Here is a 26,587-nt window from a genome sequence, read left to right as displayed (position 1 = left end):
TTTTATAGGAGAATATACATCAGTTATAGCAGAAATAATAAAGTGACAGAAGACCTAATCCAGTTTCTTCCTCAGTGAGATTCTGACACTGGGAGCAGGTTACTGGTTTCTCAGTCAGAAGCTGGTTGCAAACCTGAGGCCAGCAGGTGTCAGTCAGTCATGGTAGATCTGACATTTGGGTTGATGACCTCAGTATGAGAAACTACAGACTGATAGGAGGAACCAAAGAACACTGTCAAGTTAAAGCACATCTTCTGAAGTTGGGATGTTTTTCCTCCAACAGGTTCCAGAGGAATCACCTCAAACTAGATGTTAGACTGGATTTTATTTCAATGTCATTTGTGAATGTTAGAGCCTCATTTTCAACAGTGGAGCTATAAAGCTTGAAAAAGGTTATTATTTTGGAGAAAGTCTCATCAACATCAATATTTCCACTAAATAAATGGCATGTTTGATAGAGGAAAAAATCTCTCAGACTCAAAGCAAGATGCCAGAGAGCAATAAACTATTTTTTTTTATATTAGACAATAATTTAATATATAGTTACAATATCATGCTAGCCAACCACAGTAAGCATTGGACTATTTTCTCCAGTCACACCTACGTCTTAAACCATATCAGATTCCCTTTCTTCTCTTAAAACCCCAAAACTATGAGGTAAAAACTGCTAAACATTAAAAAACAATACAAATGCAATTTTCAAAATTAATTTGATATTTCATAAGTTAAAAAGAAATCCGTCAACTTTTGATATATTGCTGGGTTTCATTTAATTATATTGAAAAAAATAATAATTATAACAGTTTTACACAGCATCCTAACTTTTCGCAGGATATAAGAATGTACGTAAACGTACGACAAACGAGAAAACATCAGATGCCGGTCAGGGTGTCGCGTTGCTTTAACACAGATTATGAGAAACATCGCCCTTTTCTGCCAACAGCTCTTCTGTCCAACCAATCAGGAGAGAGCAAATAGTGTGATATAAAGTGACATTGCCTGCCTGTGTTGTGCACACTCACAGTCAGAGCCCGTCTGCGGTGCATAAAATTAGTCCTGCCTTCACGCAGCCTTCGCTTTCACAAGCAGAGCACGCGGCACCTGTTCCAGACCCACGAGCTATTTTAGGAACTTCTTAATATGGGCACGTTATTTATTAATTTTTTGTTGTTGTTTCTAATCCAACATCTTGTTGATGTCGGGGTCAGTGAAAACAATAGTTCTTCGGCTATTTATATTCACATAAAAGGGTTATGTGAAAGACTCGCTTCAATATTTTGAAAGGAGGTTAAAAAAACAAACATTAAAAAAGAAAGTATTGGATAATCTGTGGCTGGGTACAAAGTTCTCAGATATTTAAATGTTTCCTCCAACAAGGAAATATCTGTTTGTTGTAAACAAATGACGCTCCCTGCACTGAGCAGCTTCTCGTCTCCAACAAACTCGGTCAGCTTGTCACCACATGCAGCAAAACACACATTAGTAAGTTAGAGAACGACAGAAGCGGCTCCAGCAAATGGCTCTGGCTCATATTTTCGTGTTAGACAGTCCACTAAGAGGAAGGGTCGCAAGCAAACGGGGTCTTACCGGGACAAAGGTCCAGAAGGGAAAAGGGAAAGAGTGGCGAGGGGTTTCGGACAGGCGGCCACCAGCGATACGACAGCTGTGATAAGACCGCCTCAAAATAAACCAGGAGAGAGCAGCTCACTCTGAGCAGGGAGAGGGAGGATGGAGACTCTCTGCAGCATGTCTGCAATCAGCATGTTCTGTTATTAATATGTCACTTTTTGCTGCTTTAGTTCTACATTTACTGTACGGAGGGCCGCTGTTACTTGCAATGTAATTATTTTGACAAATGGGCCTTAAAAGTGTGGAGTGATGGAGCAGCAGAGAGGTGGAATGAAAGACGATCCATCTCTGATTGGCTGGTTTGAGAGAAAAACTCCTCCACAGCGTGAAGGTTAAAAATGTATAAAGGTCTCCTGACTTCATGTAGGCCAGGGATGTCCAAAGTGCGGCCCGGTGGCCAATTGTGGCCCTTGGACTGATTTTGTGCGGCCCCCCAACTGCACTTCAAAAATGGCACAAATTTGGCAGATTCATGTAGATGGAGAATTTGTAATCAGGATAAAAATTACCAATATAATTTTCTTACAAAGGAAAATGTGTTTTTTTCCTTCTTCTTTTTGTTTTTAACAAGTTGTATCAAAAGTAAAACCAAGTTTATCCAGAGACTTTTACCAAAAAGCCAACTTTGCTGAACCCAAATCATATTTTATTCTTTCTTAAACTTATTGCCTGTTGTGTTAGATAAGAGAAGACATGACGGGACATTCACAGGCACTTTGTGTCATGATTATCAGATGAAAAAAAAAAAATCCTGATTTTGACTTTGAATGAAATCACATTTTTTAATGTTTTGCATTCCAGCTTTGAAATTCCTAATAGATTTTCTTTAAAATTCAAAATTAGTATTATAAGTATTGTGATTTTCTAAATTTTGACTTTATATTTTACAATTTGAAATTTTAATTCAAATTCTAAATCTCATATCTTTATTTTAAAGCTCATACTTCTGACTTTGAAACTCATGTGCCTGTTTCATAATCATAAGTGGCGGTATTATGCATTGTGTCATTTTATAACATAATTAAGTACATATGTTAACTTAAGCTGTTATAAAAATGCTGTATGTATCAAACATGACATAAAAGAAATTTGACTTTGCAATTTAAACAACTTTCCTGAAAGGACTCTCCATTTTATAATCAGAACTTGGTGTCTGATCATTTCAAGACAAACCATGAGCCATATTTTCTCCTAAATGCTTCAGTAGGACAGCAGGGACGACACTGCAGGTCCGATGGACTCCATGCCGACTGACATAAACCTTGAATGTGGTTGAATCTCATTCGACAAGGTGAGAACTATTTTTGGAAGCATTCATTTCTCCATCCTGCTGCACTCTCTGCCTGCAGTAGCGCATTTTGGCCAGTAGATGTCAGCACAAAGGGTTCAGCCTCTCGGTCTTCCCCCACCCTAAAGATAAAATCTGAGTGATTTCTTGTGAAAGCCTTTCTCCAGTGGAATCTCATTTAATCCACGTCGAGCTACGAGAGCAGAGGGATGGAGGCCGTTGAGAATAATCAAAAAGAAATAAGCCACAACACAGAGCCGTGATTAAAAGGATGTCCTTTTAAAACAGTTTTAAATTTTAATCTGAAAAAGTAGAGCACCAAACAATAAATTCCTCATAGCACAAAAGAGGCACTCCGTCCAGACTAACCAGATTTTCGACGCGAATAGCTAAATAACAGATTGGCTACTGAGGTTTTCCCCTCAAAGAAAGAAAGAAAGAAAAAAAAATCTCAGCTTAGAGGTAAAAATGATTCATCCACTATATGTTTTACAGGGAATTGCCATTGACATGAGAGGCACAATGCATTTCGGTGAATATGAATACACATCGAAAAAGCAACAGAATCTGAATACATACGGTGTGCCAAAGCAGACTTCACTTTCCCTTCACGTATTAAAGCATTTCAAAAAAAAAAAAAAAAAAAAAAAGCGCCACTCATCTCCACGGAGGAGAACACAAATTTAAAGCAGTGCACCTTTTAAATTTTCTATGTAAACATGACTGAACGAAGGTTGCTTTTTAGCTTCAAATGTTTGAATCCAGTCTCAAACCAATAGCCACGCTTCAAGATGTAAATGCATTTCTTTAAAAAGACAAAACACTGTGCTATTTTTTTTTTCAAATCTCCCTCATGAAACCTCTGCAGATGTTTTACCTCTGAAAGAGATAGATATCCACATAAAAAGTTCTCAGAATACAACACTGCAAAAATAGTTTAAATCATAAAAATACACATATATACATATACAGAGAAGTAGTAATGCTTTAGAATGAGTGGCTACTTGCGGACTTCAGTTGAAGCGCTAATAGTCAGGGTGTTGACATTGTTACTTTAGTATTAACCTGCAGCAAATGGTGCGGACTTGTCCGGGTGTGACATGAAAATGTGAAACAGTTCAGCATCGACCGACGACCGTAGCCCCTTGGATTTGTGTGCAAAACGCTTCACACAATGAGAGACGCCAAATAAAAAAAAAAACAACAACGAGGAATGTTTCAACAACCACAAGGAAATGGGACATTTTTACTCTCTTCTTCCCTTCGCCCTCCACCTGACTCAACAGCAGCTTCATCATCGAACCCAAAAACAAAAAATAAAAGGATGAAAGTGCATCTTTAAAACTCATTAAACACTCATGATCATCTGCATAAGCGAAGAAAACAAGGTCAGCCAAAGCAACGTCATGAGATCAAAAGCAACGCCGGAGTGGCTCACTGCATAACTGCTGCATAAATACAGATATACCATATAAATAGTAGTCAAATGTTTACCAGTATCAATAAGTGCTTACGTTCTAATATATAAATACATCTTACAGTATTCATAATTACATAATTAATTCCTCTATGGTTGTGCAATAGCAAATCCCATGCATTTTTTTTTGTAACAAGATAAAAACCACGACATTAAGAAAAATGCAACATAAGTAACATTTGTTTAAGATTGCGTCACATAAATCCATCTGTCAAAAAAAAAAAAAAAACACCCACAAAGCCTTTGCCAGAAAGTGCAGCTTGTTCTCGGAGAGAGTTCGTAGACCGTCGTCTTTTCTCAGTTACAAATCCAGAAACGAAGAAAAGCGGGAAAAGAAAGAAAAGGCACATACCCCCTTGCTGCTTGCTCAGAAGCACAGAACTGCACAAGAAGCGTCTAGTTAAAATTTGGTCAGACTGTTTCATAGTACACATACGTTTCCCCTTTTAAATAGTCTTTAGTTACAGCACTACTGCATCACACCTTGATATGATTAACAGAAACGACAGTCTATGCTCAAAGTACACACTGCAAAATACACTGCTTGTATGCATCTAAGTAATAGTATATGTCAAGGACATTTGTACAGGACCCATAAATGTAATTGTTGTGCAATTGTGCGCAAACTACGATCTCGGACAAAAAAAAGGCATATTATCATAATATCTTTCCATATTGCAACTGCACCCAATAATGATTCTTCCCCCACTTTTTGCAAAACATCCCGCACAGAATCTCTGTGGAGTTTGATCATGCGAGACCAGGGGAAATGTCATTATATTGCCTCTAACAGGGTAAAGACAAGTTGGTTAAAGGGATGAGGATGGTTGCAGGTGTAACAGGGGCGGGAATAAATCGAAGGTTTTAATGAGGATCTTCTATAGTAATCTTCAGCGAGGCAATGGCTTTCAGGCAGGTCTGGACGCTCTCTTCCTGTCTGCTCTCCCCGGCGGGGAGCTCGGGACTTTTCCCCTGGCGGCCGTTGACGTTGTCTCCTCCTGTCTCGGGCCCGTGCACGGATCCCTCCCTGCTGCTGCTGCTGCTGCAGCTCCGGGGGCTGGACGCCGGGGAGGGGCCGACGACGTCGGCGCTGGGCGAAGCCGGGGAGTGCAACATCTGGAGCCCTCCGACAGGAACGACGGGGAGCAAAGAGCGTGGCTGCTGCTGGGAGTGAAGAGGGAGGTGGCTGAGGACGTTCTGGTGATGAGAACTGGCAGCACCGGGCGGCTGAGCGGGAGCCAAGCCGCCGCTCCTTTGATCCTGGAACGATATTATTGGCAAGAGTTAGCGGCAAGTCCATCGCCAGCATGCGAACATATATTAGTTAGAAAACATGAAGGAATGTGAGTTATTTAGCTGGAAAAAAAATGTTTCAATTGAAGCTCTCATGATGGAGTGTCTGGGCACGGTTTGGGTCGGGATTGAAACGTTGCCACAACATCATGAAGGGCCATGGTAATAAAGTATTTAGAGAACATTCATGGGTTTTTTAACACTTCAAGATCAATTCAAAATGAGTTATATTGTAGCTTACAAGGCATTCACAATCCAAGTTTTTCACATTTTATCACACTCACGCTAGAAAACATTGTTTCTTGTTGATATTTTGCAGAATAGACCAACACAAAGTAGAGCATATTTCCTTTCAAATAAATCCAGCTGTTCTGTGAAGGCCTCAGAGGGTAGACAACATTAGCGAACAAACATTAGTGACCAAATAACACAGCAGACAGGTTGAAGAGAAATTTGTGGAGAAGCTTAAACCAGGGTTTAGATTAAGGCATGTTCAAATGTTAGACTGTCTTGACACAAACTCAACTGAGAATCCTTGCCACAATGTGAAAATTGATATTCATAGACGCAGTTCATTCAATTTGTCTGATCTTTAGCTATTTGCAAAGAATAGGAAGAAACATATATATCTATCTACAAAACTGGTAGTCAGACCCTCAAAGAGACTCTCCCAGTGACTGCTGGAGACACTCACCAGCAGTCATTATGTGACACATGGGGAACACCATGGGAAGTTCACCAGTCCATCACAGAGCAACAACCATGAACCAACACACAAATGGTAAAATGGTAAATGGCCTGTACTTGTGTAGCACTGAACTCCTACCACCATTGCTACAACCTAGGAGTCATGTTTTTATGGAGTAATCTATTGAACCCATACACGCGAAACTCAAGACCCTCTTGTGGCAAGGCAGAAGTGCTGTTGCACTGTCATCCAGTCCCCTGTGTCATTTTCCTTCCACCATAAATCTCACTACTTTGGTCTACGGCATAATCCCCCCAGAGAAGATGCATGAAAGTCTGTGGTTGTTGTGACAAATTGTGAATGTAGGGGACGGTAACAGATTAACAAAGTATTACCATTTCAAAAGCCTGTTGTTGCTGAGCCATCTCCATCTTTGCCTGGTGTCTGGTTTTATCACAACCACCTTTATGTTGGTGTGAACCTCTGCGCGGCGACACCGCCCTCAGCACAACCCTCTGCCTGCCCCTCACAGACGATTCTCGCTTTCCAGGTATGTCCGTCCCAGGAGACATTGGTCGCTCCAATGAGACTGGGCAGGGGTGTTGGATGGATTTGAAGATGGGTGACCCAGGCCTGAGTGGCGAGGAGTCCCACCTCGGTGAAGACCGCCCCCGTGGGGACAGCTCCCGCCTTGGGGACGGATACCGTAGCCGTGAGGGAGAAGGTTCCCTGATAGGAGATTCCCAGCCAGGAGACAGCAGATAAGAAGAGTACGGGTCGAAAAGGAGACTGGTCTGGTCCAGTGGCAGCATGCTCAGAGAGTCTTCATCCACAGATTTCTCCCTCGGTTCTGTTGGCAAGGCGAAACGATTATCCGCGCTCGAGCGCTTGCCGGAGGATTGCTGATGAACGTCTGTTCCGGGCAGAGCAGCCAGCGAGCAGCCGTGGATGGCAGAGCTGACGGTAACGGACACCGAGGTCACTCCGCATGACTGAGGACTCGTACTTCTTGAAAGCAGCTTTGGGGTGGAGTCCCCCTCGTACTCATCATCCTCTTCATCCTCTTCATCTATTTCGTCGGCCTCCTCGTCCATTCCATCGGAGTCCTCAGCATCTGAGAACTGATGCTTGGTGGTTGCTGCCACATCTGTCTTGGATTCTAGTTGGATATTGTCTGCTTTAAAAGACACATTTATTAGTTTAGTAGCATTTATTGCATCACACCACAAAAACAAACAAACAAACAAACAAAAAAAATCCAGCATTGTTACAACTTAGGATCTTACCATGCTCTTGTATGTCTGTCTCATCCATTGTCACTGAAACTCCCAGTTCAAGACATTTCTTCATGTGCGCCTTTGACTTCATATGTTTAGTCAGGTTTCCTGTTATACAAGACAAACACTTGAGTTTTGCTTTCTGAGAGAAAATGCTAACTACAATGCAGAGTGATGAAACAATTAAAATGTCTCATTCAAACTAAGTGAACGTTTTCTAATACTTTGTTGTGTTACAATGACAAACTTCAACATTTTTACTGAGATCTTTCAGTAGCACAGTAGTGCAGAGCTTTCAAGAGTCTTATTGTGTGGCATTCATTTGTATTCAGCCCTCCGTTACTTTGTAGAACCACCTTTTGCTGCAGTTACAGCTACAAATCCTCAGGGATGCGAGTCTACTAACGTTGCACATCAACACCAACATTTGTAAAATATCCCAAGCTCAGTCAGACTGAATAGACAGCATCTCTGAATGGAAACATTCAAGTTTTCTATTGGATTTAGGTCTGAACTGTGAGTCATTCCAGCATGAATTGATATAAACAATTGTCCTGATGGACAAAGCGAGTCTCTAACCAGCTTACCTGTTCTGTCTGATGTAAAGCTTCAAAACTGTATTCTGCAGACACTAGCATGTTCCACAGTGTAGGTGCTTTCAAGAAGATATGCATATCCAGAGATATATTTTTTTCTGCCAAATATTGCTTGTCCATAACAGCAAAAAAAAATCTGATTTGATATCATCTCTCCTCTACATGTTTTCTGGCGAACTGTGAGCTGGACTTTCCTATGGTTTTATTTCAATAATTGCTTTCATATTGCCACTTCACAAAAGCCAGATATGTGGAGTGGATGATGGAAACTATTCTCCCACCTGAGATATAATCTCCACAGCCAGTCTAGAGATACAATAGGCCTGGTTGTTGCTTTTCTATTAATGCTCTCCTTGACCAGCCTGTCCATTTAGGTGGACAAGCTGTCTTGGCTTGTTTGCAGTTGTGGATTCAACCAAGCTCTGTGAGATCGTTTTATGGCCAAACTTTACTTTAAATTTCTCTCCAGGTTTATGACAGGATTGTGGCTCCTCATACTCCTGTTTAGTTACATTACATCTAAAGACATTACTGATTGCAAGTCCTGGTCACACTTTACAGATTTTTATCCACATTGTTTTAAAAACATGTAAGATTTTCCTTAATGTGGAACTTTATTTTGGTTTGTCACATAACTAAATGTATTCACCTGTTGATTTTCAACAATGTAGTCATATCTCTAACCACAACACAAACTACACAATGTTTGCCAATGTTGCAAACTATATGTTTCACTCTTGCATAGTTATATTTAGTAAGTTTCTTTCATTTCAAATATAGAGGATTCTTCTCTGACTACCGCTGTAGGTCTTACAATTCCCTCCTTCATAATTATTAGTACCCACCTTTGGTTTTGAAGGCAAAGTTGCAAACCCTGCAGATGTAGGGTCGCACATCTGTGTGGGTCCGGATGTGCTTCTTGAGCATGCTTGGCTTCTTGCAGCGAATGCCACACTCCTCACAAATGTATTTCCCCCGACCTCGACCTCTGACGTACACGTAGTCTTCATTGGACTTGTACCTTAAACGGACATGAAACACAGCATTGGTATTTTTAGTTTTGAAGAGGAAAGACGGCATAGGTTGCTGGTGCATGAAGTTAGTATACCTAAAAATAACTGTAGCACAAATGACATTGAGAAGTGTTACAAGAACTTGACTTGTGTGCTGACTGACCCTCCCTCGAAGATCTTAATTCGTGTTGGCACTGCCGGGTTTGCGGAGGCCTCCCTCTCTTTCCATTCCTCCTTGGCTGTTTTGGCTCTGCAGCTGATGTCTTTCACCTTCTTCCCGTAGGTGATGTCCACCTCTTTGGACTCCGGTTTCCTCTGCAGCTGAATCAGACGAACACACATTGCGTTAACACCCATTGGATGCGGCCAAAGAATCGACTGTAATCTGACGCGGCCGATATTAAGTGTCACACATAGTGTTACACGGCATGTTTTGCAAACATGTATTATGCTGCAGGCTGGGAAAAACCCACTGCAGGCAACCTACGGTTTTCTGTCGTCAAAGTTCTTTGAAGGGATTGTCAGGGATTTTTAAAGTGAGGTTCTGGTAAAATGAGTAAGCAGTCAATATCTTTTATGCATTAGAGTGCTCACTTGAGGTCTTCATTTAGCAAATAAAGAAAAAAGCAGATATGGTGAAACTTTGCGTCTGGTACAATTTCTCCAATTACAAACAGAGAATGAGGGCTCCAATTCTGAACTGTCTTCCAAATATGAATGTCATTAGCGAGCATTCAAACTAGAGTGCAAAGATTACTCCTCAACTCTCTCAACCTTGGCTTTGTTGTACAAGTATACTGTATGCTCCACTCCTGTGTTGCTTTACTAGCTTTTTTCTGTGCCTTGCTCGCAAAGCAGCTGGTGATAGCGGTGCACGCCTCCAGAGCCATCAAAGAGGCGTGTACAATATTAAAAAGGGAAACACTCCTTTAAATTACGTGACTTTTCATACCATTTTGATATGCAGGCAGAAGCAAGTGTCTGTGAACTGACTTAGTTAGCATAAATAGGTAAGCTGAAATTGCGGCTTGAAAGCTGAAGCTAAGCGGCAGTTCAAGTGGGGCCAAAACCAAAGCCGACTTATATCATCTTTCAGGTACTCCTATCCCTACCACATCATACTGGTTTATCCAGAAATAATATTTTATGAACTCCAAAGCTTACATTGGACAATTTACACTGAAACAGATGTTATTTACATGGGAAATGCAGGTTGCAGGCAGTGCTAATTATATGGGAAAAAGAGCTAGGAGGAGCATTGAACCAGCAATGATCATCCTGTGTTTTCAGTTGCAGTTACTACCAAATATAATCAATAAAGTGTAAAAATCAATTAAATAGCTTTCAGTTAAACCACTATAATACTTTTATGTCAGACAGAAAATACAATTTGTAAAACCCTAACCTAAATCTACCACAGGTTAGATATTAACTGTTTTAAACATTTTAAATTAACCTTACTTTGAAAAAAAAAGGTACTGACTTACCCCTCTAAAGTAAACTCAAGTACAGAGAACAGAAGATGAGCACTTTGTTTTACAGCTTAGGAGCTAATATCTCATAATTTTTCAAAAATATAAATGTATGTCTTCCAAATACGAAAGAAGAGCAAGAGATTAATCTAAACAAATCTCTCCAGAACCTTCTGCCAAATGATGCAAGTGTACATCACGAGTTTGTAGATAAAATTGTCCTTCAAACCTCATGCATTTCAAACTGTAATCTCTTGTGGAGATGAAAAGCTATCAGCACAGTCTGAGGTGCTAATTTATCTAATCATTATACAAACAGAAGAAATCAGCAAAACCAATTACATACTCTATAAAAAGCACATTTTCCCCCAGGTAACCCATGATTTAGTTTTTTTTTCTCTCTCTCTCTCTCTTTCAGTCTTCAAACAGATGGGATCATTTACTCACCTGTTCCATGGTCTGTCTCCAGAGGATGAGGGATGAAACTAGTTTCCCCGTGCCAGGCTGGCACATTGCAGCTACGGAGTATATAACCTTGTCTCCTCTCTGTCTGGACCGTAGCAGAGCCAGAGCAATGCTGGTACTCACTTCCAGGGGGTTGGGATTGTGGGAGCTCACACACCATGTGGCATACACGGAGGTGAAGGGGGCATCGCCCTGCGAGCAACTCGGCTTTGTGTAGTTGAGGTAACACCAGCTCACGCCCGTTGTCGTGCGAAGGCTCGGAAACTGAGATAAGAGTCTTGAATGCTCTGCGCCTGAGATCTGGATGTCTTGACTGGTGCCCAGATGTGCCACAACATCCATCTGCATGCGTTCCTTTGCTTTGCTGCCTGATATGATGGCATAAGGGGGCGAGCTTGTTTCCAGGGAGCTACTCTCCATAGCGCTCTCAGATTCAGCGGGCTCAGTCACTGTTTGATGTGCAATAAATGAAGTCCTGCTTGCATCACCTGTAACATGTGTCAGTGCAACCTGCATCTCTGACCTGCGCCCCGTCTCTTCGCTCATATGGGATTTCCCCAACTCCACGGCGCTCAGCTCCTCGACGATTTGTCCAAACATCCTCTCCTCCTTGACTCGCTTTTGCTGCTTCACCTCCATGAATAGGTCCAAGCTGCTGGCGGGGGAAAGCATCCGCTTGTTTGCTCCCCCACTCGAGGCATTAGTAGTTGATATAGTTCTGGAGGTCAGAGACAGAGGGATGCCTGTCTTTAGCTTAGCTGATGACAAATCCAGGGCCTCAACACTGAGGCTATCAGCTGTGGGCTGCTGCTTTGAGTACACATTGTGAGAATCGAGATTTCCAGATAAGCGTGCAGTTTGACTCTGCAGTTGGCGTTTGGATGTTGTGGAGCTAATACTGTCATACTGATTGTCAAAGATCTGTGATAAAGACGTGTATGTGATACTGCCAAAGGACGGCACATGTGTCTGAATTCTAACAGGAACAACTAGGCTGGGATTGGGCAGCTGGGGAAATGTGTTCCCAACAGAAAATATTGGCAAAGTCTGTGACAGGACAGTGCCTGCCACAAATGGAGGGGAGGTGCTGCCGAGGTACTTTGGAAACACTTGTGAAGGGACTTGTGTAACTTCAGTATCCATATTCAGCGACTCCTGTCGCACCAAGTTTCCCCTCCTTCTTTCCTTTACAACGTTGATGTCCACGTGTCTAACTTTGGAGGTTGGAGAGAGGCTGCCATAGTCAAATGATATGCTGCGAACCTCTGGGAACTCCTTGTGCAAGTTGCATGGCGCCTGCTCTGAGGAGGAGCGTCTCATTTCATGCTGCTGACGCTGGCTGAGCACAGAGAGGGAGTGCCCACACCCTGGCACAGCTAAAAGCTCCAGAGATTTGCCAAATTCATCTTGCCTGGCTGGAGAGGCTGATTTTAAGCTCTCCTCTCTGTCAAAGGAAAATGTGGAGCTATAGGATAAGTTGCTGTCCTGGCTCGGGCTGCGCGACAGACTAGTGCAAGCGGACTCGAAGCTTGATTCACCAGAGGAGTGCTCAATTTCAGCCAGGCGAAGCCGTTTCTTTTTTGGAGGGAGCTTTTCTGGAGGGAATTGTGCTAAAGTTTCGCTTCTTTGAGGCCACTGAAACTCCTCCACATGCTTCTCTGGCTCCTTCACTGGTACTTCCGAAGCTTTTTCTGGACTGTCAGGCTCCACTGTGACCCTGATTTCTGGGACTTGTATATTTGTCTGTCGCACAAGTTTGGGCCCCAACTGAACTGACTGGCTTAATCTGTTGTCATGTTCCATTTCAAACGATTCAATGGCCTCCATTGCTTGTAATGACGACATGGTTTCCAGTCGTTGACTATAATATTTGAAAGACTCTGACAGATCCGTCTGAGGCCTGTTTATTGAGTTTGTGTGTTGGATAACTGAAATTACATTCCCCAGGTTTTTTCGGCCTATGTCAGGATTCATTGATATGTCCATGTCACCCCTGTCCAAGTGTCCCCTACCTAAAGCCATTATTCCCATTGCAGCTTGTTTTATATCGTAGTCTTTGCTTGAATCAAACAGTTCCTCACACTGCTTATGATGGCTCTCATATTGCCCTACCAAGTCCTCTTCCTCCCTCTTCTCTTTGCGACGCTTTCGTGTCGCCAGTTCCATTGCATGTTTCTGCTGAGTTGTACCTAGTCCCAAAGAGGTGTAGCTTTCCATGTCCAACCCAGAGGGAGAAGCCTCACTAATTTTTGCATGACTGTCAGCTTCGGTGTGACCATCGTGCCCAGACAGCTCGATGGCACCTTGACGTTTTAGTCTCCTCATGCCCCCTGTGCTTGCCCTTTCATCAAACGAGTGGCTGCCTCGAAGGGCTTGTGGCATAGTCAGACTAACGGCTGAGGATGTTGGCATCGAGTTGCTTCGGATCAGAGGCCCCATGTCACAGCCGGCGTCTAACTGCGACTCTTTTAGCTCCTCCTTTAAAAACGATTTGGTGTTTATTTTGATTGACTCGACTGCATCTTTTTCTTGAGTGAAAACACGGGACACACCTTTCTCAGAGCCTTTCTCAGAAAGTTCCCCAGACTCATAAGACGACGTCTGCTTAGGGCTTGGCCGATAACACTTCCCAAACATGATTTCTTGGTAGGACTTTGCGTTAGTGTTTGGAGGACCAGTCTGATGTTCTGAACTCTCGGAGCGCGAGAAGTAGCCCGAGTCCGTGCTGCCCTTGCTGGATTGACTTGGAAGGGACAGATTTTGCTCCGAGTCGCCACTTCTCTTTTCTGACAGCCGAAGCGCGAGCCTCTGCTTGATAGTGGAAGAATGGATTGCACGGCTGGCCTCGGCTGTGACGGGAGACACATTGATTTCTTGGGGTTGGGAGGAACCATCCTGACCTGACATTGACGTGGCTCCCTTTTTCTGAGCAATGAGATTTAGCACTTTTACAGCAGTGTTATCTGATCCCTCCATTGGAGAGTCCAACAGCAGCAGTGGGTCATTAAGAGTGTCCTCGTCCGTGTCCGTGCTTTGCTCAGCATCAGAGAATAACTCTCCTTCCCCTTCAACAGACCCCTGCTCCATGTTGGCATTGTAAGGCCCAAGCTCTGATAATGGCACCGTTCCAGCTTTGACTGAGTGAGCATGGGACTTTCTGTGTTTGTACAGGTTACTCTTGGTTTTGAAGGAGAACCCGCAGGGAACACATGGGTAGGGCCGTTCGCCGGTGTGTGAGCGAATATGTTTCTTAAGAACGCTGGGTTTGGCACATGCCCTGCCACAGTAGTCGCAGACATACTTTCCTGGCTTTTGTGGTTTCTGCTCCACCTTAGCCGTCACTTCTGACAGCAGGTCCATCCCTGAATGGGAGCACTGTTGTTGAACTTCGGCTGAAGCGGGCGATTTCCTTTGACTCCCAGGTCCTGGCGACTGTGCTGAAGCTTTTTGTCTCCCAACAGAGAAGGGCTTTGTAGGCTGCAGTGGATATGAAGACACCTCATAGTCTGGATGGCTTGTGGACTGAGCTTGTGAGAACTGATCTTCAAATTTCGGAGATTTCCCTGAGTCAGACATTTCACTAAAACCACACGTGCCTCTGCTCTGAATTTCTTCTAAGTCTTGATGCCACCCTTTGCTTTCCAATTTGACGGAAGGTCTCAGGACAGCTTCTGATGTGCCTTTTTTCTGTCCAATCTTTTTTTCCTGTCCCTCGGCGGCGCCCTTCACCCCTGCAGTAGCGTCGAGTGACTCCATGAATCCAATGAGTTCACTTGTGATCAATTTTCAAGGACGGTATGTGTTGCGTGACCTTAGTGATATTAACTTATATGTGAGTAGCAGGGAGGAGTCACCTGGAAGAACAAAGAAAGAAAACAGGATTAAAAACCCAAACCACAGACATCACAATTCAAGCACGTAGCAAATAAAGCTGATAAAATGTCGGAAACAGAAAAATAGGATAAACAGAGACTTATTTAAGGATGTCTAAACTTTCCTACATAAAACTGGAGTGTTAAGTGTAAAGTAACCTCAAAGTCTGGAGGAATGGAAAAAATTTGTTTCTTTCCAAACGTTCCTTGTGTAAGTCCTGGCAGATGGCCCAAATGTCCTAAAACCATAAATAATGGATATCAGCTTTGTGTTAAGAACCATAAACGTAGTAAGAAGCATAAATAAATTTATGTTTGGAGAATGTGAGAGTGTGTGTGTGTGTATCTGGGTGAGCCAATTTAAAAATTAACGTCTATCTCAAAGCATGAAAACATCATGCAATACATGAGTGCTGGATAAAAAGTACAGTATATGAATTTATTTTATACTGAGATACATTCATTCAATTGTTGCATTTACTTTAGGACAGACAATATTCACAACAGGCTGCAAAGCTTTTCACTGATTTGTTTCCAAAGTATTTACTTAAGTGAATAAGAAAATGATTTGACATCTTAAAATAAAGCTATTATGCATTTTTGATAATAAAATAGTTTGAAGCAGCTGGTCTTTTTTTAGGCTAATTATCTAATATTTTTATTAATCTCATTGAGAGTCTTTGTTGTAAGTTACTTTACTTGCTTAGGATTTTTCAAACAGGACTCGTTCTGCAGCCAATGAGGTGAGGAGCTAAAGTTACTCTCTCATCATAGCACTTGTATATTTTATGTGTTTTGTATTTTATTTAGCTTGTTGACTTTTTACATGAAGATCTCAAGAAACAATGTATAGCGCCTCCTGTACTAGTGGGCATAGGTACATTTAGCATGGTAATTCTATTTTAGCGAAACACAATTTTGATAGAAGAAAATTTCTGTAAATCTTATGTCTAATTGTTCTGCAAGGCCAAAACCACCAGGCGTTACCTTAGCGGTGGGAAAAATGCCCATGTGATGTGATGAATGAGAAATGTTTGCCAATACATTCCAGCAAATAAGTAGGTTAGGATATCAATGAATGATTTAGTTTAGTCATTTAAGTTAGCTGCCAGTCCACTAAATGTTTAAGCCACAAAAGGTAGCTAAGAAGGCTGGCTCCTCACAAAGTGCTGATTCAAGCATTTTAATGGACCACTGAGTGAAAAAAAAGAGTTTGGTTGAAAAAGGTCAAGGCGATACAAGAAAAAAAGAAAGCCTGGAGAGGACGATGAAGTAAATCCCATTCACAAAATGTGAACTGTAGCTTTAAATTGGTGCTTCAAAAGACACTGCACACTACAACAGTAGCTTTCCTGGAGTTAAGATATTTCTGAACCAGAGACAACATCAGAAATATCTTACATGGTCTAGTGAGAAAAAGAACTGGTTAGTCTCCAAAATCCTCTCTTTAAATGAAAACAAAGTTTGCATTTTATTTGGAAATCAAGGTCCCAGAGTCTGCAGGAAGAGTGGAGAGGCACAGAATCCACTTTGCCTGACGTCCAGAGAGAAGTTTCCACGGTCAAGTGACGATTTGGGGAGCCACGCAATTTGCTGCTATTGTCCCACTGTGTTTCATCAAGTCTAGAGTCAGTGCTGGAAAACTGGAAAGTTTAGAGTACTTTGTATTTTCATCCGCTGAAACCTTTATGAAGATCAGAATCTGAAGATACTGATTTCATTTTCCATAAGGACTTGGTAACTGACCACACTTCCCCAAGTACCTACTTTCATGATATCATTGCGGTGGATTAGCTAGGAAAGTAGCCTGACCTAAACACTGAGAGAATCTATAGATTATTGTAAAGAGCAAGAGAAGCATCAGATGAGCTGATGACCTCTCATAAAGCAATCCAGGCTTTCTATCCCACACCACATTGATGCAGGAATTTATGCAAAAGGAGCCACAACCAAGTATTGGTTACATGGACATACTTTTCAATCGGCCAACAATTATGCATTTCAACAGATCTTGCGTAATATAAAAATTTTCCAAAGACTTGAATATAATTTGCAAGCCATCATCATCATCAAAAAATAACTGTGTGTAAACATGTGTTTCAGTTTTTGACTTAAATGCCTACACTAAAATATCTTTTTGATGCTCTAAATTGAGTTACACGTGCAAAGGTATTCCCGTTTCCTCCTACTGGACTGAAATCCATACACCTGTCTGAGCCGACAGAGTCATCACCTCCACGCTGGGCTGCACAGGACCGCATGCTGAACTGTATGCAAACACTCCTGACGCCGTGGTTTAACCGAGCCGCCTCCTCCGCCACATCTTCGCCTCACGTCTAGAGGACGGGTATCTGAGGACACGTCATTTCCATCTTCTCAGTATCAAACGCAGTGTCCTCCCTAACGAGGTTATGTAAGATTATCTGGTTCAAACCCTCTGAGTTCCCCTTAATTAGGACATCCTCCGACTCTCTCGCTCTCTTGCTCTGGCTCTCCTCTTTCTCTTTGTTAGCTCAACGCGCACTGCTCAAGCACGAGCCAGAGGATGGGAATCCAAGGTGACTCTCGAGATGCCCCGAGACGCTTGAAAGCGGTCGAGAGGAGGACCTTCTGCTACCTGACAAAAATTTTAAAAAAGCATCTACTTTGTGATTCCGTAGCTCCTGCTTTCAAATAAACTCCCGGCTTCTGCAGACTACAGTGAAGAACAGGAAAAGATGGAGCCGGAGGCTTGACAGAATGGTCTGTGATTCAGTAGGGAGGTTTATAGATAAGGTAAACTAAAGGGGGTAGTGGAGGGTGGAGGGTGGGGGGTGGGGGGGGACGACAACACTCAGAGGCCTGGTAGGGAGCTCCCTTTCAAGGTGACCTCATTGGTTAGTTTCCATCCTCTGTGAGCCAGGAGATGAGGGAAGGGAAATATGGGTGCAGAGTGACAACGAGATAAGACCCTCACAAACAATGCATATCTTTGAAAGCAAGGATGAGGGGGCTGACACATCCAAACTCTCACTGAGAAAGTCTGACTTTTTTCGCTCCCCCCTTACAAAATTCCTCACAGTCCGGACAACGAGCGTGCACCTTTCCCAAAATATGTGACACAGCAGCAATGACGTGGAACAACAGGAGGCAGGTGGGTGGCTGTAGGTGTATTTCAGGATGAACGTGGGCCGATATGGCGGTACAGTATGTTCACATGGATGGAGACGTGATCTCTACGGATCCTTTGGGGGGGGAGTGGGTTTAAGAAGGTGGGGGCACATCTCCCGACTTCCTTCCACACAAGGGAGACAGAACAACGAGCAACCAAACGCTGGCTCGCGGAGAGCATCGTTATGCCGCCGCATTACATCATTAGAGGCTAAGTTGGCCATTAAAGGGAACGGGCGTGAGGACCCACGCTGACAACCAATCCATAAATACCATAAGGAGATGAAAACAAGCTGGACGGTAAAAAAACACAACCCTCTGTGGTGCAACCCGCGGCAGCAAAGCATGAAGAATGAATCAACAGCTCTCTCTCTCTTTCTCTCTACGATGACAATGACATAAAGCACACAGTGTTGTGGTGGTTGGTAGGTGGGGGGGAAACTTGGCTCCTACAGCAGCTGACATTCACAGATCAAATATAATCCTCATACAAACCTGACATTTGAACAGTCCCCCGTCCCATGTTGACAGTCATATGTGACATTCCTCATGCTGCCCGGTCCGTCCCCCTGTCCTGCTCATGTCCGGGTGGGAATAACAACAAAAGAAATTAGCGAGGAATAGTCCCATCAGCTGTGAAGTCGCTGGCCGACTGGGTGTACATTAGAAGATCTATTGATGCGAGCAAGTCACCAGAGAAAATACCCATCCGTGACGTGCGGACCCAGGCACAAAAATAGCAAAGGGGCCCTGGGAGGGATTACACAACAGCCCACGTTTAAGGACGCTTTTCCTCCCTCCGCTGCCCTCCCCTCTCTTCTGTCTCTCCATCTCTCTTTCTCTGTGCATTTGAAAAGCAGAGCAGCAGCTGCTTCACTCTGCACACACAAAGCGAGGAGCTGGCTGTCATGATCCGAAGAGCCAAACATCAACTTCATCTACTCAACAGAGATGTACCAATTTCCCTCTGATAAGCTCCGATTGATTATTGGCGACTCAAACGGCAGTTTGCCGAATGCATCAAAACTGAAAACCCGCCCAGCTTTTTGGTCCTTTAACTGCATTTAAACCAAAAGAGAGTTGAGATTAAATTAGAAATCTACAGTTGAAACTTAATGTTCGCATATCCTGGATACAACATGCATAACTGTCCCAGTTTTGGGTAAGAGGGAGACTTTTTTCAACTTTGTTCAAATTCATAAGCTCACATGCAGTTCCATAGTTTTTGGTATAACTGTGTTTCAAACTATTTGGAACAAACTCAAGGTTTCCCCCAGAAAACCTGCTAAGCCCGGTGGTTGGGTGTCAGTCATTCATCCAGCGGCTCGTTGTGTTTTTGAGCTAAATGCTTAAATTGACAGGAAATTTGAAAATATCACTTGATAATCATGTTTTATTGGAAGATTAATATCTGAACACCAACTATAAAGTCTTAAAAAAATGCAAACATTAAAAAAAAAATTAAAATGCTAAGCCTGGTGGGGGCACAAGTAAAGACTGGTGGCCCGCCAGGCTTATAATACACTGGGGGAAACTGAAACTTCTAGAAAACTACAAAACAGCTGAATAGCACTGAGTTTATTTAAATCAAGGCTAAACATCCACCTGTGTTTATGATTCATAATAACTGGAACATTATTTGATATGTATATTTGATGCCTATTTGCTTGATGATTTCGATGTTGGCTAAATGTAATGTTCATTCATAATTAGTTACTGTATTATGTTTTATTCTTGTCAGAATAAACCTGAGTTAAAACTATTTGACTTGGTCAAGCATTTTGTTCACCAGGTTCTTTCTTGACGACGCCTCCTGTTTTGTGAAGTGCACCAGTCCCTCCTGCAGCAAAACACTCACCATGGAGCTGCCACCCCACGTATGATGACGTTTTCAAACTTACAATGTGATTGTGTTAATTTTACTTTCTTCTTTTGCTTTTGGAGATATGGGTTCTTCCTTGCTGAGTGGGATTTCAGCTCAGGACTTATTTTCACTGTTTATGCATAGTGGCACTCTCCTGCCAGTTTACAAAACGCTTTTGATCTGGGGTTGATTTATTTGTTATTCTTCCCTGATGTCACTGAAGGAAGCAGCATGTTTGAGGTGTTGCCTTGAAATACATCCTCAGGTGTGTCTTCTTTTAACTCAGACTAGATTGTCAGAAGCTTATGGTGCCATGATATCGTCATCTGGGCTTTCTCAAAATGAATAAAAGGCACGGTAATCTTTATATATGAAAAATTATAATTATAAAAGATTATAATTATAATCTTTTAGCATGTGAAGAAAATGCTAAAAGATAAAATGATCTCTCATTATTCTGGAATTTAGAAATTATTTTGACAATACTAACCAAAAATTGAATAGATTGAGACCTACCTAATATCTGATGGGAAGAAAGAAAATAGAAGCATGTCTTTTTTTTTCTCAGAATACGTGTAAATATCTGGCTACAGCTGTATGTTTTGATACACAGGGTAGTCTTGTAATTTTTTTAAATAACATATAGTTATAGAGCAAAGAAGGGGGAAAAAAATCTGAGTTGGCAGATCAGGTTTCATAGAAAAATGACACTGGTAAAGAAAAGCCCGATCGATCTCTTCTGCTCATTCAGATTATTGTCTTAGTTTCTTGCATTCTGGTCATTCAGGTGCATTCACACACTCCTATCGTCCCGTCTCCCACTGGAACACACCAGCTTATGCTGTGGAGATGGGAGAAAGGCAGAAGTGCCTCTGAAAAACTCTAATCACATGCTTCTGAATGTACACTTCCTACACCGTGAGCGCATTCAGGCGCTGAATGAAAAGGCGGCGCGCGGCTGGATGTTAGGCTGCTGCAGGAACCGATGCTTGTTCTGCGCGCTCCGACACCCACAGCCTGCTCAGAGCCAGTTCCTCCCGTCACGACAGGATTCGCTTTGTGAATGGAGAGAGTCGTGATGAGGGTGTCATTAACTCGGCGAACACTGGGACAATGCTGTCGATTATGTGCAGCTGCGAAGCCCAATCCGGTGAATATGATCTGTGGGTTGAATGTGACACAGCCTATGCATTAGTGAAGACTTCCTCCAGGCGCAATTTGTACATTATATTATATAAACTGTATGCCTGGATTAGAAGTGGGTTGCCACATGTTTCCAATGTACAAATGATACTGATAATTCAGTTTTTGTCAAAATTTAAATAAAAAAAAAGTCCAGTTAAACCCCTATGAGCTATTTAGTTAGTTAATTTAGTCACTGAAAAGATTGTGTTGCTTCCTGATCAGGTAATTTGGTGATCCATAAATAAGAGAAGGAACAAACCACATCTGAAAATATAAATTAAATATTTTTCACATAATTGAGGTATTTCCTGTTCACTTTACAAAACAGATCATCATTAAAACTACCTCATCGGCTTTTATTTTAAAATGCTCTTCACATAAAGGAACATAAGTCCTTATGACATTGTTTATTCTCTTCATTTTTACATTTTTTTTTCATGTCAGAAACACAAAATTTCAACCTACTTTGTTGAAGCGATTTACCAATAAAAGTAAATCATTGCGAAGTGGGGAAAAAAATTGTTTTCAAAACTTTTTGCAGATTAAAAAAAAAAAAGTCCAGCATGGATTTGTTGTATTCAGCACCGAGTACCCCTTTACTGACATCATTCACTTAATTGGAGAGTAATGTCCAACTGAGTGTTGGACAGTGACTGTTTGTTAATCTCATCTGTTCTGTGAAGGCCTTCAAGGTTTGAGAGAGAACATTAGTGAGCAAACATCAACATGAAGGCCAAGGAACACAGCAGAAGGTCAGCAAAAAAGCTCAGGGTGTGAAAAGAATCCTACAGGCCTTGAACGTCTCACTGAGCTTTTACCATTAATCAATCATGTGAAATGAAAATGTTGTGGAACAACTGGAACCCTGTTACAATATGGCCATCCACCTAAAATGACTAAGTCCTGTTTTCTGCTCTGCCTGTGTCCGGTCTGGCAGTGTGAAAGTCACAATAATTGTCTGAGTGCCAAAGAAATGGCCAACAGATTTACTTTACTTTCGCTGTAATGCTCCACTTCTTTGAAAGTAGGTTATTATGTAATTTCCAATCACATGATGCCATTTTGTAGCACAAACAAGTAACTACATCACTTTCAGTTGTTATCAAAATCCTGTATAAATGAAAACAAATTGACTTCACCACATCTGATTCCTTGTTAATTTGGCCTCTGTCGCTTTAAGAAGCTCCTACTACTTCTGACACTTCAGCACGTCACCATGACGATGCTGCTCCACGATGCCATTTACCATCAGCATTGTGGCGCGTCGGACTGAGAAGTGGTTCATACGACCGGCTCAGCAGACGCGCAGTTTCACCAGGTGTCTGCGGCTGCTAGTCTGGAGGAGCTGAGCTCAGCTGGAGACTGAAACTCCAAGGCGGAGCTTTGAGCAAATGGGCGGAGCTTTGTACGAGCAAGACTTTAGGCACCTCCGAATGAACACATTTCTCAAACTATGCGTAATAGAATTAAAGCAACACTCCAGGTATGTTTTCGATGAACGGAATAACATCACAGCACAATGTAAACTTCAAAAAAGTCTAATTTGCATAATAGAAACAAGACTTCCCCTGCTCTCCTTAACTTCTTAGAAAGTGCCACGTGTTTCCATTTGGGGCTAAATCAGGGTTTGGCATTCAACGACAAATTATATTCAGCTTCTTAGTTTCCCTCTGAGCTATTAGTAGGTGAGAACAACTGGCCACCTCTGTGGATCACTATTTCAGACTTTCTTTTGTTTTTGTTTTTTTTGTTTTTTTTAACTCTTAAGATTACACAACAGAACAACAGCTCTGGGCTTCCATATGTGTCATGACTTGGCTGAACATAATTTCACAGGTTCCACTCAGACTGTCGTTTCCTCTGCCGCACAGCGCTGCTGTACGTAGCAGCACAAAAGAGAAAAGTGAATCCGTAAACTTGGGTATCGACAGTCCCCGCACAGTATGGAGTTGCGGCGAGCTATTATTAGCTGGAGCCTCTGAAACAAGCCAAAAGATGAGACGGAAGCTAATGAACTGCACTGCAGCTCAGATCCATTATGCCGTATTCAGTGTCTAGAGGAGTGGCACTAAAATGGCTGATACTCAACGTGCAGTGAAGGTCAAGTCGCTCGTCTCTATAAATATAATGGTCTGTCCCCCAGGATGTTCCACACACACACACACACGCACAAACCGCTTGGCGTTTTTCCACTATCTGCAGCTCTGCTCAGTGCTGACTGGCTCAGATCTACCACAGATCTGCATGTGATCGAATGCCACCTGACTACAAGCGGGCCTGACATGATCTTAGTGCTAAAATGGATGGGAGGAGGAGGAGGAGGAAGAAGTGGAGGGAGAATATTTATGAATGGAAGGAATGAGGTTTTCCTCCCTGGCTCGCTGGTAGTAGGTGGTCATACGAGAGAGATACCCCTGACAAGGAGCAAACAGCAACAAGGAGAACCATGACACCTAAAAACCAACTCTTGTTTTGTTTGGTGGGGTTTTTTTGTCACCGTTCATTCAGAAATCATCATCATCGGCCGTCTTGTTACCCCCCCACCCACTGTCCTCGAAGGAGCACGTACGCTCTCCGTGCGCGCAGTCGTTAACAGATGTACCTGAAAATGTTTCCATGACAACCGCACCAACATCTGAAACAGTTTCCCCCGTTCCTGTCTACATGTATAATTACTACCACAGACTGCAGCAGCACAAAGACGAGAAGAAACGAGCGGCCAAAGAAAGGAAAAAGAAAAAGGACGTTAGCTGTGTAATAACGTGTAATTAGAGCTCTGATAGCCATCCCATTTGTGCCACTCAGAGAGTCACCTTTGGCATAAAATCAAAGGAGGGTAAAAAAAGACATAATAATAATAAAAAAGGGACGAAATTAAGCAGGGCTTTAAATGCTGTCAAGACTGAGATGCTGGAAATTTGCCAGTGTGTTCTACAGAGTGTTAATCATACTGAGATACACGGAGGAATCGATGCTTAATGCACTCATTTGAATATCCTTGATCTGATTTCCTTTCAGTGTGGCTTCAAGGAAAACGTTAATCAGTTTGTGACAAGTCGGGAAAAAGAAACAGCCTTTTAAAAAAAAAATTGCCGTTTTATTTAAATATATATTTCAAATCTCTTACTCCTGAAACTCTTTCACTATTTTTTTATGTTATTCAATTACTCTGGGGGAACTGCAGAGAGCCACAGCTCAGGTGGAAGAATCTGTAAACGGGATACAAATAATTTGTACACCTTCATGGAAAAAGCTAGTTTGGTCAGATGAGACCAAAATTAAACCGTTTGGCTCATATCCCAAAAACAAAAAACTTAGTGGTGGTCTGGTCAGAAATACTAGAAAGGTGGATTGAAAATACTGAGAAAAGTATAAGGGGAAAAAATTATATCAAAGCTTTTCCATGTCCTGGAATAGCTAAATAAAAGCCCAGAACTAAATCTGACCGTGAGATTAATATCCATATTTATTTGGCTGAAGATAATAGTCAAAACCTGTAAGCTATAAGTATACAACGCTCGTAGGGACATACGGCAAATAGCTTTTTAGCTCTAACTGCAACAAAAGGCAGTCCTACAAAGAATGAATCTCAAAATAAAAGCATGCCACACTTTTCAGATTATTTGGCCAAAATGCTGAAAATAGCCGGGAACTTCACACTTATGTGCTACTTTGTTGTGTTGGTCCGTCAGATAAAATCCCAATAAAACAAGTAAGAAACACAACAGGAGTTGTTTCCAACTTGTTTGTTTTTGTTGTGTTAAAATGAACGTAACCGAGTTTCTGAAAGTAAACACAGATGTTAATTTAGCATCAGTCTTTTGGGATCAGTTTTGATTATTCCCTAAAACCGCACATAGGGCTCTTTTAGTGATTAGTTTAGCTAAGGCTTAATGTGACTTTATTAAGCTAACAAAATCTAACTTGCTCAATGATATAACATCACATTTAATTCTCCAACAATTTAATGCCAGAGTTTTATATAAAGCATCCTAGAATCAAACATCCTGAGCTCACATGTCTTTTTTTTTTTGTACTCTCCCTGCATGCAGACCAGCTCTGACATCCTGCAGCAGCTCTCTCTGCACAGCATCCTGACAGCTCGCTGTTTGTTTTGGGGATCAGCAGCAGTCATGTGCTGGGGGAAAGCCTGGGGAGGAGGAAGGGGGTCTCTGCATGGACGTGAGAACCCCTTGCAAACCCCCCATCTGCGCGTCATGGAACATTTGCAGAACAGGGACCTCCCACCTTAAAGGCGTGCAACAGAGAGCAGACACAACAGTGCGATCTGCCCTCCGCCGGGCGCTGCATCTCGGGTGACGAGCGCGTGCCCGGAGCCGCCGTGGCGTTAGCGGAGCAACAAGAAAGCAGCGACGGCTTTCCGCGAAATGTGGCCCCGCTGAGAGAGAGAGTAAACTGCCGGGCCGAGCAGACTTACCGCACGGAGACATGGATACAGGGGCCGTTCACAGGAGCGACAGGGCGACTGGTGTTTCGGCTGGGTCATCTGCGGGCAGCCGAAGGCGCAGAGCTCCGTTTGGAGCCATCGGAGCTGGCTGTCAAATGTCCTGCTGCAGTTGAACGTGTGGCCAGCAGGGGGCGACTAAGGAGGCGATAACATTCATAGCATCTCGGGCATTTAGAGGAATACGGAAGGCCATTATTGTCACGAGGACGAAAAAAAAAAAAAAACTGGACACATGGTCGTAATTATTACATGTAGTCATAGTTATGACATTCGAAGTCAAAATAATGAATTATAAAGCAACATTTACAATATTTGAAATTAAATATTGATCTAATTATGGTATTCAAAATAATATTTTTGACTTTTAGACTATTTTTTTCTTTGACTTTTAGACTCATGATTTAGCCCATTTCAATTAAATGAAATTCAAACATTATTAAAGACACAGTGTCCTGGATTCCTGGTCCATAGTAGAGATAACAAATAGTAAAAGGAAAGAAGAGAGAAAAAAAATATTAATGATAACAATAAAATATTTTTCAAATCATGTTTGACTTTAACGTTCTAGTTACAAAGTAATATGTTGTCATTTTAAAGGCAAAATAACAGACTCATAATACAAGTGAAAGTCAGTTATGAGATAATGTTATATAGTTATGTCATAACAATGACACTCAAAATTATAATTGTTACTTTACAGACAAGTCACATTTAAAATGCTGTTAAATTTGAAAGTCAATTACAAGAGAAAATCAAAATTATTATAGGACTGAAATCCTAATGCTGACCCTTAAATGCGGAATAAAATATAAAATCACAATTCTGTTAAAAATTAATAATGTTAACTTTA

At 42.1% G+C, this 26,587-nt stretch overlaps 2 protein-coding genes across 4 annotated transcripts in view; both read right to left on the bottom strand.

Annotated features, from left to right (window-relative positions):
• Positions 1–1,695, bottom strand: part of txlnbb (taxilin beta b) — a 9,943-nt gene extending 8,248 nt beyond the window's left edge. The window contains exon 1 of the mRNA XM_015060918.1: positions 1,588–1,695. The gene's annotated coding sequence lies outside the window, so the exon portion shown is untranslated. The remainder of the gene's footprint in view (positions 1–1,587) is intronic.
• A 1,485-nt stretch (positions 1,696–3,180) lies between these two features.
• Positions 3,181–25,886, bottom strand: hivep2b (HIVEP zinc finger 2b). 3 transcript variants are annotated; one of them, XM_015060893.1, is made up of 7 exons: positions 25,708–25,886; positions 11,181–15,052; positions 9,425–9,582; positions 9,094–9,269; positions 7,662–7,760; positions 6,771–7,552; positions 3,181–5,654 (listed from the first exon to the last, which is right to left on the bottom strand). In XM_015060893.1, the coding sequence occupies exons 2-7, from the start codon at positions 14,952–14,954 to the stop codon at positions 5,259–5,261; spliced, it is 5,385 nt and encodes a 1,794-aa protein (XP_014916379.1). In that variant the 5' UTR covers positions 14,955–15,052; positions 25,708–25,886; the 3' UTR covers positions 3,181–5,258. The 3 variants fall into 3 exon arrangements, with proteins under 3 accessions (XP_014916379.1, XP_014916378.1, XP_014916380.1); XM_015060892.1 differs by lacking the exon at positions 25,708–25,886 and adding an exon at positions 18,716–19,513; XM_015060894.1 differs by lacking the exon at positions 25,708–25,886 and adding an exon at positions 18,716–19,513 and having other exon boundaries at positions 6,771–7,549.
• Between the last annotated feature and the right edge of the window lie 701 nt (positions 25,887–26,587).

This window comes from Poecilia latipinna, unplaced genomic scaffold (genome assembly GCF_001443285.1).
Source record: "Poecilia latipinna isolate Pla-1442-1.1 unplaced genomic scaffold, P_latipinna-1.0 Scaffold1755, whole genome shotgun sequence".
Lineage (NCBI taxonomy): Eukaryota > Metazoa > Chordata > Actinopteri > Cyprinodontiformes > Poeciliidae > Poecilia > Poecilia latipinna.
Note: the sequence above shows the minus strand (reverse complement) of the source record. Positions and strands in the feature narration are given on the sequence as shown.

Excerpts from the sequence above, each read along its gene's own strand:
- hivep2b (XM_015060893.1), bottom strand. The coding sequence starts at position 14,954 with ATGGAGTCACTCGACGCTACTGCAGGGGTGAAGGGCGCCGCCGAGGGA. Across the intron at positions 9,270-9,424 it reads ATTAAGATCTTCGAGGGAGG|GTACAAGTCCAATGAAGACT; the intron begins GTCAGTCAGCAC and ends TGTCCGTTTAAG. Across the intron at positions 7,761-9,093 it reads CTTTGCCTTCAAAACCAAAG|GAAACCTGACTAAACATATG; the intron begins GTGGGTACTAAT and ends CTTGTATAACAG.